Source organism: Schistocerca gregaria, chromosome 1 (genome assembly GCF_023897955.1).
Source record: "Schistocerca gregaria isolate iqSchGreg1 chromosome 1, iqSchGreg1.2, whole genome shotgun sequence".
In the NCBI taxonomy this organism is placed as follows: domain Eukaryota; kingdom Metazoa; phylum Arthropoda; class Insecta; order Orthoptera; family Acrididae; genus Schistocerca; species Schistocerca gregaria.
The window spans coordinates 65841171-65855664 of record NC_064920.1 but is presented as its reverse complement, the minus strand read 5'-3'; the positions used below and the strand labels follow the sequence as shown (position 1 = coordinate 65855664).

The 14494-nt window shown below is 45.4% G+C and overlaps 1 protein-coding gene across 5 annotated transcripts in view; it reads left to right on the top strand.

Annotated features, from left to right (window-relative positions):
• Positions 1 to 14494, top strand: part of LOC126329352 (phosphofurin acidic cluster sorting protein 2) — a 668535-nt gene that overhangs the window by 465734 nt on the left and 188307 nt on the right. For all 5 annotated transcript variants that reach the window (XM_049996154.1, XM_049996187.1, XM_049996211.1 and 2 more), the window contains one exon: positions 10005 to 10094. In XM_049996154.1, coding sequence (XP_049852111.1) covers positions 10005 to 10094 — 90 coding nt within the window. The remainder of the gene's footprint in view (positions 1 to 10004; positions 10095 to 14494) is intronic.

The following is a 14494-nucleotide window of genomic DNA, read 5'->3' as shown; positions in this document are numbered from 1 at the left end:
CAGCCGTCCACAATAGGAGCACGAAGAATCTCTACATTTGGTACTGGGGTTGCGTAGACAAGAGCTTTCAAATGCCCCCATAAATGATAGACAAGAGGGTTGAGGCCACGGAATTGGTCCGCCTCTACCAATCCATCGGTCACCGAATCTGTTGTTGAGAAGTGTACGAACACTTCGACTGAAATGTGCAGGAGCTTTATCGTGCACGAACCACATATTGTGTCGTACTTGTAAAGGCACATGTGCTAGCAGCACAGGTAGAGTATCCCGTATGAAATCATGATAACGTGCTCCATTGAGCGTAGGTGGAAGAACATGGGGCCAATCAAGACATCACCAACGATGCCTGCCCAAACGTTCACAGAAAATCAGTGTTGATGACGTGATTGCAGAATTGCGTGCGGATTCTCGTCAGCCCACACATCTTGATTGTGAAAATTTACAATTTTATCGCGTTGGAATGAAGCCCCATCCGTAAAGACAACATTTGCACTGAAATGAAAATTGACACATTGTTGGATGAACCATTCGCAGAAGTGTACCCGTGGAGGCCAATCAGCTGCTGATAGTGCCTGCACACGCTGTACATGGTACGACAACAACTGGTTCTCCCGTAGCACTCTCCATACAGTGACGTGTTCAACGTTACCTTGTACAGCAGCAACTTCTCTCACTCTGACATTAGGGTTATCGTCAACTGCAGGAAGAATTTCCTCGTCCATTGCAGGTGTCCTCGTCGTTCTAGGTCTTCCCCAGTCGCGAGTCATAGGCTGGAATGTTCCGTGCTCCCTAAGACGCCGATCAATTGCTTCGAACGTCTTCCTGTCGGGACACCTCCGTTCTGGAAATCTGTCTCTATACAAACGTACCGCGCCACGGCTATTGCCCCGTGCTAATCCATACATCAAATGGGCATCTGCCAACACTAACCTGTTGATGCTACGTACTGATGTGCTTGATGCTGGTACTGTAGAGCAATGACTCGCATGTCAACACAAGCACCGAAGTCAACATTATCTTCCTTCAAGTGAGCCAACTGGCGGTGAATCGAAGTACAGTACATACTGACGAAACTAAAATGAGCTCTAACATGGGAATTTAGCGTTTCCGGACACATGTCCACATAACACATTTTCTTGATTTGTGTGTGAGGAATGTTTCGTGAATGTTTGGCCGTACCTTTTTTTGTAACACCCTGTAGATTGTCGTTTCTCGCTCACAGTCTTTGCGAGTGCGACGTGGAAGTAGCTTTGGCATGCATCAGTGTATAGTTTGCCTTGTAAGTTTGCTGAGTCGATGTCAATATTGCGTCTAGAGTTGCAGGTACCCACAACTTAATCGCTGGCCAGAGTAGAGACCGGTACTGCGTGATCTGGAGCGGTAGCTCACTGTCGCCTGCCAGGTGGTGTCTGTGTCGGTTTCCTTGAGCGGCGGAACGTGGCTGTGCGTTGGTGTAGGAGGAGCAGCAGGCGCCATCAAAGGCCGTCGCGCCGCGCCGTCACTCTTCATCGCGCCGCCGCCCGCGTAAGCGGGAAGCTCGTTAAGGCGGGGTCTGGGGGAGCGGCTGGCGGCGGGCCGCCGTCTTGGGCCGCGCGCTGTCGTCGCAGGCTCCCAGCTGTCGGTCGTGTCGTTCTGCAAGGTGTCTGCGACGTTAGTGACGGCCAGTGACTGGCCCTCTTAGTCCGTCAGCTACTCGCCGGGTATCTTTTGACCCCGGATACGTTGGGTGCAGTGGGGCAGGATGTTGTTTAATTGGAACGTTGCGCGTTCTTACGTGGTGCACACGATTCTCATACATCGTACGACATACATAGAAAAAATTCAGCCTTTGTGGAGGTTGGCAAAGTGGTTGTTTCATCCGTCAGGGTAATTGGCTTTGTGTTCAAGAATCAGCCATTTCTGCTGTCAGTAGTGTGAAAGAAACCGGACATGTTAAAACTTAACCAAACGCTGTCAAACTAAAACTCTTAGTATTTAACTGCTGGTGGGATACATCCATTGATGTTCCATCGTTATGCGATCTTGTTTTCGAGTAGTCTCACTTGTTGTTGTTGTTGTTGTTGTGGGTGTCCAGTCCTGAGACTGGTTTGATGCAGCTCTCCATGCTACTCTATCCTGTGCAAGCGTCTTCATCTCCCAGTACCTACCGCAACCTACATCCTTCTGAATCTGCTTAGTGTATTCATCTCTTGGTCTCCCTCTACGATTTTTATCCTCCACGCTGCCCTCCAATGCTAAATTTGTGATCCCTTGATGCCTCAAAACATGTCCTCCCAACCGATCCCTTCTTCTTGTCAAGTTGTGCCACAAACTCCTCCTCAATTCCGTTCAGTACCTCCTCGTTAGTTATGTGATCTACCCATCTAATATTCAGCATTCTTCTGTAGTACCACATTTTGAAAGCTTCTATTCTGTTCTTGTCCTAACTGTTTATCAGTACTGAAAAAACTATTTATCGGTGCTGAAAAAACTATTTTTCAGTACTGAAAAAAGCTACTCCTACATAAATGAAGAATAGTATCAGTACATGTTGGCTATCGGGAGTGTGTGACGTTACTGGAGCTATTCATGTCGAGATCGCAACAGAACACGGCAAGAGGACTTGCACGTGCAGCTTCGCGACGTCCTCCGGTTTCTGGAGGAGGTCGGATCAGTGGCACGAGGGATATGGCAGCACCGACACTTCGCAGGCATTTCCCCTTAGTGCCGTAGCTGCAGAACGAGTAGTGACGAGATGGACTCGGGACAGCGTGACAGGATAAGTAGACGAGAGTTGTCCTAGACGGACGAGACGAGGAAAACGCTGTAGAAGTATTCTACTGGCAAATGGGCGAATGACACTAGCTGAAATCCGAGCAGGCGTCCCCACGAATAGTGGGGTACGGCTGACTGTGCGGTGGTTCTGGTCGGTTTTCCTCCCTGACCAGTTCGGACTGTAATAGCAGATGCAGGTGACGTAAGAGCTCCGTTTTCGCTAATAGTGGCGCGGTTGGAGAGGCCGTAAAGTGGTGAATGGCAGCGTGGCGACAGAAAGCGGGGCGGACGTAATTACCGGCGGTCGCGAGCGGGCTCGATAATGCGGCGGTAATGAGCGCACCGCGCCGCGCCGGCGCCCCCGCTCGCGACGCCGTATCGACCACGGAGGGCCGCCGGCGCCGGGTCACTAACCCACGGACCGCCGCGCCCGGGGACTCCCCGCGGTCCGCCTCCACCACCTGCCCACCTCGCACTCCGCGCGGCTACACCTCTTCCGTCGTTTCTTTTGCGGCATCGCATGCAGCAGCCTTCACCGAGTGCTCGGGTCCGCCGAATATATTCTGCAGGAAAGCGTCTAACCGACAGCCAGAGCTCAGTCGTGTTCCTCCAGAAGCTGGCTAAGTAGGCCTGTGTCCAAACCACTGTTAAGGACCGTACACACCAGCCCAACCGAGGCAAACGATTAACAGTCAGCGCAGTTGACCGAACGTTGGTCCCAAACGCATTGACGTTCGGCCTGTCCTCTTCACTTAACAGAGGGGTTGGGACTACGGGATTTTGCCTGCCGCGTGCAATCGCAGCACCCTCTCATAACTTGTCGAGGTTGCTCCAATATTCTTATTGTAATAAAGCAGCGTTTTCGTAGGGTTCCCGGGTCGACATGATGAGGGAAGAGGAGGATTTAGTCTTCGCACGTGCAGCAGTTTTTATACTGCAAGAAGTTAATCATCAGAAGAAGAAACTACTCAGGTGGACGACCTACGTTTAAAAGTAGGGAGCATTGTGGTGGGATAAAATTTTCTTACCTTAAAACTCAACTGAAATTAGGGCTCTTTCAATTTTTTTATGAATAAAAGCAACAAATTTAGAGTTCTTTCTGAATTGTATAACCCCAAAAATTTCCGAAGGTGGTACCACTTTTAAGAGAGCTGTACGTGCAGTAAAGATATGTCCATAAAGATTCTTTTTTTCACGTCGTGCACGTTATTTTCTACCAGCTCACTTATTTCCATCCAGACGCCTCATCTTTTTGTTTTTCACGATCGCAGTCTGAAGGTTTCCATAAACGTTCTCCTTCCCGACAGAACTGTCATCTTTCATGCTTTCTGCATATTCCACTCAATACTCCAATATTTTAGAGGCAATAAATAGTTACACATTCAACAGACACAGCAAATTGCTATTGAATCAAAGATCTTTCGACGTGGCGTCCGTGCGGTTCTAGGTGCTACAGTCTGGAACTGAGCGACCGGTACGGTCGCAGGTTCGAATCCTGCCTCGGGCATCGATGTGTGTGATGTCTTTAGATTAGTTAGGTTCAATTAGTTGTAAGTTTTACGCGACTGATGAAGTTAAGTCACCATTTGAACCAGTATTCGAAACTGCAACGGTAGCGGTCGCGCAGTTCCACACTGAAGCGCCTAGAACCGCTCGGCCACACCGGTCGGCTCTCGAAATACATTAAATTATACGACACGTATAATTTTGACGCTGTAGGTTTGGGACATACTGCGGGAGTTGTAAGAAAGCAATTGCTGACTGGTATTCAGGAATATGTCTCCGTAAGTATCTAGAGAAAGGGGTGAATTGCGAGTTTGTTAGGAATTCTGTTGGACCACAGTATGCTACTCGCCCGGAGTTCAGAGCTGTACACTTCCGCTTATACCTTAGGTTTGACCGAGCGAGGTGGCTCAATGGCTGACACACTGGACTCGTATTCGGGAGGACGATAGTTCAAATGTACGCACGGCCGTCTTTAATCACGCCTTCCGTGAGTATCCTAAATCGCTCGAGCCAAATGCTACTTTCTTCCTATAAAGATGCAGGTCCATGTGATTTATTTTACAGAACCCTCTATTGCATTGCGGTAGGGTGGGAGGGGGGGGGGGGGTGTTAAACCGGCCGAAAAAGAAGCAATAGCGGTGTGACTGTGACTGCTTAGCAGATTGCGTCACCGCTCCGACATGAGCAGAAAGTGTCTGCGATAACTCATTCGATTTATAGGTGCCTGAAGCAATTTATGGGTGCCTGGGTACACGTATCACTTGCTACTTGGAAAAAATTACCCTGACAGATAGCCCCGCGCCCTTCCCTTGCACACATACTGTAGCGGGCGGGTGTGGAAAGGAGTGATATAAAAGCATAATTCAGGGACGCCTGGAGAAAATGCAATCAAATTCGATGTATTAAGACTCATTTTACAACGTTTACTCGTACGTTAACTCTCTCTTGTCTGTCTTTGTCTACGCTGTACAGATTCTGCAGTTGATTGTGAACTAACTTCTCGACGAGTTAGACACTTCAAATTTTCAGCATAGCTCAGAATTGGATGACAATGCAGTATTAACTGGCTTTCTTGCCTGGTGTGTGACGGAGAGTACTTTCTATAGGCCTACCACTCCCATTTCCCCCCCTTTTATGTTAGAGTCGCGAGTGGTTTACTGGAAGAATGGTTGCTGATAACTCTGTGTGTGAGTTCGAATCTACATAATTTTTTCACTCACGGTCCCTTCGCAAGATATTGTAAGGAGGAAGCAATATATTGCTTGATTCAGGAGAAGAGAAACAGAAATAGTCGTGAATTTTCTTGTCTGTGTTGTGACCTCAAGATGTTGTATATAGTTTAAAAAATTCACATATCCAAGACTAAAAAAGTAAAACGGTTCACAACATTTTGATATAATTTTTTAAATCGAACTAAAAAGTAAATTCTGCTAGCCCCAAACAGGTAACTAGGAAAAATTCTGATCTTGGGTTATTAGCAGCTCTAAGACGTGGAACGAAACACGTGGGGCTCATGCCATGCATAATAGATGCATAAATAGTTCACCTGGTATTATCCGTTTCGTGCGCCTCACGTGTTTCGTTCTAAATGTGAAGAGGCTCTCCATAGCTGTTAAAAACTCACAAGTACAAATTGTCGGAATTAACGTAATGTGGTTTGGAATGTGTATGGACATAGGAGAAATTTTTATACTTTTAGGTCAGATTTAAAGACGCGTTATACTAATTTGTTTTTATTTAAGTAATTGTTCTTCTGGCGTCATTGTTCCTGTTTTGCAAACTGATAGTAACTTTTACTGTGGAAGCTGTACTGCTTGGAGTTCCTGTAATACCACCCCTCCAAATCTGAGCGAGTAGTTTGAAAAGATCAGTATCACATCTTTGGACGACCTACGAAGTCCAGTAGGGTCGGGGGTGTGGGGCTCCTTTGGCCTGTAATTACCTCCTCTGTTTCCCCCCCGGCGGGGGGGGGGGGGGGGGGGGCGTACATCGACCTACGGTTGCCAGTTTGCAAACTGTTAGATAAGGTCACAAGTTCTCCAGAGTAGCGCAAGCACGAAGCACCACTGAAGGTTGCAGGGACGCACACGCCGCTTCTGCGCTAAGCGGTTTGCGAGTGCTTTCGCAGCAGATACAGTGGTTCGTTGTATGCCGATAGTGACTGATTTAGCTATTTGTTCGAGTAATTCCCTTTCCGATGGACATTTTGCTTCCTTACTCGGTTGTGAACAAGTCTTAAGGATCGTTCCATGTCGCGGAGCGTGCAGCTTTCCCCACCTGCTTGCTAACAGCGAAGAACGTGTTGGGCAGCTGCTTGTTTTCGGATCGCACATGGTGTACCTGTACAGTCAGCATTTGGTAAAAATGTTAACTGTTTGCTTTATTTCCCGGTTTGTTTTTCATACAGACGTGGAAGATGAAATTCAGAAGCAAACATTGTGTCGATGAAAACCAAAATAATAAATACTTTCCGTTCTTATTTATTCGCAAAATTAAGATTGGGCGCAAAAATAGCATACACAATTTAGTTTTTTTTCTGTTCATTAAATTTAACGATTAGTTTCAGTTGCGTGGAAAATATACAATTAAAATAGTGGAACCAATTGTAAAATTCTTTTTGTGCGAAACGTGTATTCAATATAAACTTGAAATTTGTAAACGATGTAACGTAGATAATAAGAGTATCCGCGTCTGTCCCAGGGTTACTTCAGCTGCGGTTGTGTCATCCAGTTGTCACCTATTTATAGGGAAGTCCCAAAAAGACGAAAACCGGTCTGTTAATAAACAAAAATTGCTGCAGAACGTACAAATGAGATTTTAATTTTCTTTTAGAATGTAGTATCACGTCCTGCCAGTTCAAGAATTGTGGCAAGATAGGAAGCAGATTTGACCGTGTAGCAAGTTCGGGAAGTGTGCCGTAAATCGACAATTGGGAAGAAAATATTCTCCGTGAAAGAAGACTTTTTGCCATGAGCAGAGCTATGACACAGAATGTTTTGCTCGGTCACACATCGTAATACGTGCTGAGGAGTTACGGGAAAAAAATGGGCAGCGGTAATGTCCAGAGTCACGAACTGGAATAGGAAAACAAAAGTTGGTCATCTGGACGGAATCTGTATCTAGGTAATAAAAATCTGCAAAGACGGGCCTTGCCACAGAATATGTCTTTCTGCAACTGTTGGGAAATAAATGCCCTAATTGTCGAGATGGTTTTAGTCATAGACTAGAATTCGGTGCGAATCGGGTTTATTTTGTAAGAATGGTGACTAAGGGTTAGAGGTTGTGGTGGTACGCGAAATTTCAAATAAAATGGTGCACATAAACACCGATCCTGATGATTAGGGATGACATAGACCAATGTTATGAAATTATTTGCTTACTGTGTTATTTTCAGGAAAACAGATCAGCCTGAAGATATTCGTAATGATTGAAACCGGCAATTGAATAAACAAATATTTGCGTTCAGGAACTGTCGTGATAACTGCATAACTTCATGCGTCCAGTTGAGGTCTGGTGTGCAGTTGCACTTTCCAGTTACAGAAAAATCTTGCAACTTCGCTAAAGGCATATTTCGGGATGTGTATTTTAAAAGAAACGATAATTTCAAGTAGAGTACTCCGTTAAATGTGAAAGAGGATGTAAAGGAGCCAGCCGCAGTGGTCAAGCGGATCTAGGCGCTTTAGTCTGGAACCGCGCGACCGCTACGGTCGCAGGTTCGAACCCTGCCTCGGGCATTGATGTGTGTGTTGTCATTAGGTTAGTTAGGTTTAAGTAGTTCTAAGTTCTAAAGGGGACTGATGACCTCAGACGTTAAGTCCCATAGTGCTCAGAGCCATTTGAACCAGGGTGTAAAGATCCTGTCATCAACAACATTAATGGATAAATCAGTAAAACTGCTAATGGTTCATCAGTTGCGTTGATATGGCCTACTGGTGACTGCACTTGGCCCTGTGAGGTCATCTGTGTAATTCACCACCGGCAATCAGATTGAAATTCCACACTTTATCGTCGAGATTAGTTTTTAGCTTAATATGTGCCCATCTGCTTGCACTGAACTAAGTATTCAGTTAGTTTGTTAAAATTGTTGTCGTTCGTAACTCTTTTTTCTGAGATAGTGTTCGTACTATTAACTTCATGCAATAGACCTAAATTGACCTCATGGAAGCTATGCCCACTACATATCGAACGTTGATAAACGTATACATTGTAAACGTGAAGTCATTTCACAAAGGTAGCTTCCTTGAACTTATGCAACGTAGATAGTCGGAACAACCTTGGCAGCATGTTGGCCGACATTATTCTGTGACAGAACGATACAGTCTGTCAACATTATTTCGACTTGATGGCGCTTTTCAGTTTTTGCAAATTGTACACTTCCCGCTGTGCGTTAGTTGTGGCACCGTGTTCCAGAAAGCCATCGAGCAGTGAACCAGTGCAGTCAAAGAAAAAGGTGGTCACGGCTTTCACGAAGCCTCTTGTTTCTATTACGCAGCAGAAGCTCCGCGGGGAAGCCCTTACACGTCCGCCACAGAGCCCTGATATGTGCCTATTCCATTTTCAGGTTTTTCGAGCCCTGAAGAAAGATATTTGCTGTCGTCGATGTGCTTTGGACGAAGTAGTGCACGCCGGGGTACAGTCATGGTTCCACAGGCAACCACAAACATTTCTCACGTGAAGACATTGGCCATCTCGTTTCACAGCGGGATAACTGTGTTGTTAGTTATGGCGATTTTTTTGAAATAATAAAGTTTACTTACTTTTTCACTTTTCCTCGTTTTCATTTGATTACCCTCGATAGTTAATATTTGCAAGGACATTTATAGCTAATGTTCTTTCTATTCATGTCGCATCCTTCCCATGGCGTGGTGCATTACATGTCAGTGTAACCTTCACTTGTTATTCATAAATGCTTTTGTACCCATGTTGCAAAAATGCCTCATCTAATTTATAAATAAACTAACTGGGACCTACCACACGTTTCTGTGGCTCTGTGTGGTTCAATGGGAAACAAATAAAGTATTTATGGGAACTGCATATATACGTGCTAGTCCCTTGGTCCTGCTTTCCTTTTTTTCTGTGAAATCCGTCTACGAGGACGAAAACAAAACACGTAATTGTTGTGTATTTAATTTGTGTGTAAAATATATGTACAATTATAAACAGTATATGTGGGTGAAACAATCTGACTAATGATGTACATGTCCCACTATCGCACTTAAAAGTGGCTGCAACAAAGGAAATAAAACCGCCCATTTATACAGCAGAGCATTTCCTTTCTCGCAGTCAGTTTGAACAGAAAACCTTTACATTCTTTAAAACAATAATTAGTTTCATGTACGTTTGAATGTTTAATACATTATGGTTTAAAATTTGAAGTAAATCGGTGGAGTACTTTTTGAGGTTTTTGGTAGCAACGTTTCCCCATATACATTACGTATTTACTTATACATAGTATATATATTTTAAAATAGGGACATAAAAACACCGTGTATTTGCGAGAAACGTTGTGTTTCAAGTCAGTCAATATACTGCGCTCTCGAAACTCGAAAAGCAAACGTACGCAGGCTGAATTTTAATATATAAAGACGCTTTTGCAAATAGGCGATGTGACAGAGGCTCTGCATTTGTTTCTTAGTAGTGTGGCTAAAATTTCCACCAGCTGTGCTGATACAGGTTTAACTTTGTTTTACAGAAATTTTGCGTGTATAGATATTAGTCAGTGTGTACGTGATTTTGTGTTTCAGAGTTCCAAACGGACGCTGCGTTCCAACGAAATGCTCCTGCCGCCCAATGGCCTTCTGGACACGGAACTCGAGCTCAACTTCTCGCTTCAGGTAAGGGAGGGTGGCAAGTCGGCGTGCAGCAAGTAAAAGCGGAGGGCACTGAAGCGTACAAACGTAGCACGGAAACCCGCCCACGTCGGTGCTCTTCTTGTTCCATCGCAGAGCAGAAGTAATCATAAGTGGTTCGCGTTGTCTTCACTGTCGACACAGAAAGTACAGATATAACGCAACCATGTTAATGAAGAATGCAAGTTGTTTCAATGTTTGAAATGTGTACTCCGTTTACTCGCTACACTACGTCGATAACCTCATTAAGTACTCACGCGTAAAAAGGCGATTGCCTGATTCTTCTAGAAACGGTAGCCTAAAAGGTCTTAAGAAAACAAGAGAATGGTTCAGAGGTCTCGCATTTAGAATCCCTCTTCAGAAATCGTGGCGCAAGGGGAGGAAGAGAGAGTAATGTTCGTTGAATGCACACAGTATCAAGTAAAGTTTGCAGTATGTTTCTTGGGCCTTTATGTGACATTTATTTTACATTATTGCATCATTATACAGAAGATAATCCCTGTTAAACATTTAAACAACAAATTACGTAATCACATTGCATCAGCACGTCTGTCTAGCGAGGTTTACATACTGAGGCATCATTATAATAAATATCACAAACTCACTATAGAATTAAAAGTAAATTTCAAAATTTCGTAAAAAATGAACTGTGGACGCAAATTATTGCAACTGAGATGATGTACTGAGATGTAATGGTTTGGTTGATCATCCCAATTACTTTGTAGGATTGGAAATAGGATAAGACAGTGAAACTAAAGAACTGTTCATCTGTCAAGAGAGCTATATTAGTCGCCCTTTCAAAAATTTCAACGTGAACAACTGAAAGTGTCATGCGACATCTACTGATTGCAATTTATAGTTGCACTTAAGATGTCGCCTTGCTAATTAAGACAAGAAATCCATGGAAAATACGACAGTCCACAAGGCTGTAGGTGGGTTGATGTATTTTGCCACAGTGAAGACTTGGCATGTGCTGTCAGTCAAGTACGTCGGTTTCTCAACAACCCGTAGCCTGAATTCAGGACTGCTGTTAAATGCATCCTCAAGTATGTTAAAGTTACGTGCAGGTTAAGTGATGTTAAAGGTGAAAGTGAAGCCTGTGGCATAAACCGGTGAGACTGGACTATGGGCCTCACTGAAGGTGGAGCACAGCCTTTCTTCGCCTCGGCTGTAGGAGGGGGCGGTTGGCGAGCCCTGCGTGCTGGCCGCCTTCATCCCAGGAAAGACATCCGATAAATACAGCGGTGGCAGCCGCAAACCTCACGTGCACTCAGATCCCAATTTTGATGGAGATATTGCTGCTCGTCATTCAAAATGGGTTTTGTTAGTATATTAGTGAGTGGGCCTATTGTATGGACATGTTGTGTCGCCAGATATACAACGGACCTCTCAGGGGAGCTCACATTTCTTTTGTGAGTACGTGCCTTGGCAACACCGTACCCTCATTTTTGTAGTGCTACTTCCCCTTCGTGCCAACCCTTCTACTATTCCTTTTCGTTAACTGCCTTTCCATTCGACGGTATTTTTGATGACCCTTCTACTATTCCTTTTCGTTAACTGCCTTTCCATTCGACGGTATTTTTGATGACGACCATGCTTGGATTTGGTTTATTATTTTGGACATTCGTTTCTCTTCCTACGCTACATACAATTTTTCATCGTAACCTAGATGCTTCGTATTGTTGGGTTTGACCTACCATTCCTCTTCCAAATTTTACAGAAGTGCGCATTGTGCAGGGAAAGTCGCCCAATGCAGTGTACAGTCCATCTTTTTGCGTTCCTCTTCGGACCCTTACTTTTTGCAAAAGCGATACACCCAAAACCCAGCACAGTAGAGGCGCCATTGTGACATGCTGGTAGGCCCTCTGATCAAGTAGAGAACAGACTGTTGGAAGCCTGCCACTTCCGCCAAGGAGTAGTAGCCCATTGTGGCTGAGAACTGGGGAGTCCGGGCAATGGTTACTGACCAGGTAGCCATTGTTGTGGGGAGACAAGTGGACAGATAAGAATTTGCTCTAGGACCGACAAGGATTCGTTTTTGGCCACAAAGCCATTATACTTCGTTGAACACCTTGAGGACAGGTTTGGGGAAGTAGCAGCGATTTCGAAAATGAAGTGTTCAGTTCTGATTAAAACAGCTTCCCCTGCTCAGTCGCGAGTGCAGCTCGCCTGTTGCAAGCTGGGTGACACTTCTGTAACTATTTCCCCCCCCCCCCCTCCCCCCCATAACTCTCAATAACGTACACGATATCATAATACACCGTGACCTCCTTTAACAGACTGATGATGTATGTGCCAATTTGGACAGACTGGGTGCGAATTATATCCATGATTCCCAGTGGGGACTAAAAGACAATAGGGCTGATTCTGAAGCCTTAATCTTGGCCATTGAAAGTGATTCTGTATCTGAAAAGCGATTTTTTCTTGATGTGATGTGTAACCATATATACCCCCTTCCCATGCAGTCTTCGGTTGCACGAGATTCGGGCGCGTCTTCACGTTCTAAGGCCAGCCCCGTCTGTAGGGATTCTATACATTAGTTGCACACGAATGCTCCTTCTGCCCCTCCCCCGTCTATGTCAGGTGCTGCGAGCACCATTCGCCCTGTTCTCCTTCTGAAGAGAAAAGAAAATCCAAGAATAGAAGACTCTTGAGCAACTCAGCTATGAAGAAGTCAAGGAGAAATGTGATCTTTTGCCTGCTGTATGATAATGATGTTCGCTACAGCTAAATCATCATCCTTTCTACGCCAGTACCCTAGCCCTTTGTGACTTCTGCGTCGGGCCATGGGGTCACTCGACAACAGCCACTACTAGTAGCTGGGGAGCCCCCCCCCCCCCCACTCCTAATGCTTCCCCCACATGTACTGTAGGACCATTGACTCCTTATCCACCGTGGACGTCTATCCCCAACCCCAATTGGAGAAGAAACATCCTTCTCTGCTCTCTCTCTCTCTCTCTCTCTCTCTCTCTCTCTCTCTCTCTCTCTCTCTCTCTCTCTCGGAACAGGTGCGTCGGGACATTCCTCTTCCGGATTCTACTATTCTGCAGCCGGATATCAGCCAGTGGCTGAAAGAACAACAGATTGGGCTCACGTTCCTCTTCTGTCCCTAAACTAAGTCAGACAAGTCCTCAGGGGCACAGAAATCATCCAAGGAGAAGAGGGACAGAAAGAGCTTCTCAGACATGAAAGTGGTTCTAGTGGTTCCCATGCCATCGAACCCCACATGTTCTAACTGTATACCTGAGACAGAGTTCCTTGTGGTAATGGATTCCTCCACACTAGCTGCTTCAGAATCAGTGTGTATTGATGCTATATCCTACAGCTGGGGGCAGCAGACGACCCTGGGGCAGGACCTGCGTCGTTGGTCTCTTCACACCCCGACATGGTACCGATAGCGCTATCCTGAAGTGGAACTGTAGCGGTTTCGTTCACCACCGGCCTGAGCTAACATTCGCTTATGCATTTCCGCTGCTATCTGCATTGCCTCCAGGAAACTTGCTTCCCAACATTGCAAACCTCTACCCTCCAAAGCTATCAGAGCTACTGTGAGAATCGAGCTGACTGTGATAGAGTATGCGATAGCATTTAGAAGTACGTTCTGGACTGGCGATGAATCCCAGACCTGTCTTCAGGCTATTGACCACTGCTACCCTTGGCACCCATTGATTGTGGCTACCCAGAATATCCTCTGTAACCTCCATCAAAATGGACGGTTGGTTCTTCTTGTCTGGACCCCTGGTCTCATTGGGATGCCAGGGAACAAACATGCTGCCCAGTTTGTCAAGTTGCTTACCAGAATGCCATCCTTGGAGATAGGGGTACCGGAACCAGCCCTACGGTCGACTCTACACCAGCAGGTGGTGGAGGCTTGGAACATGGATGGGTGTGCCTTGGTCTATTGAACAAACTGTTCAATAGACCAAGAAGTGTGCAAGAAAATATTCGTGTTTCTTTAAGTGAGCATAAATGTCTTTACGGCACTGAACCTCACCTGTGAGTTTCATACCAATCGCTGGTGTACACAGATGTTCCGTATATTACGAACTGCTCCACTTACAGATTTCGTCTATGGGTTTCTGCTGTCGTAGTCCCTCCGAATATATTATGGGAATCAACTACATAAAGTTAATAAAGAAGTTTATAAAATTATTTCCACTAATAACAGGACTGCAGGGCTCTATTTCAACCAACGATATCTCCTGTGGGCTTCGAACTCTGACGTATTGGTGGCGGGAGGTTTTGACGAGGCGTTTGTTTTGCTTGGTGGCTCTAGTAGTTTCCGGTGTTGGTGTTGGTGTTTGCATTGGGAACAAGTGATTGAGAGGCAGCGAGGCCAATACAGAATCTGAGAGACTACTCGACGCCGTCTTTGCATAGAAAAC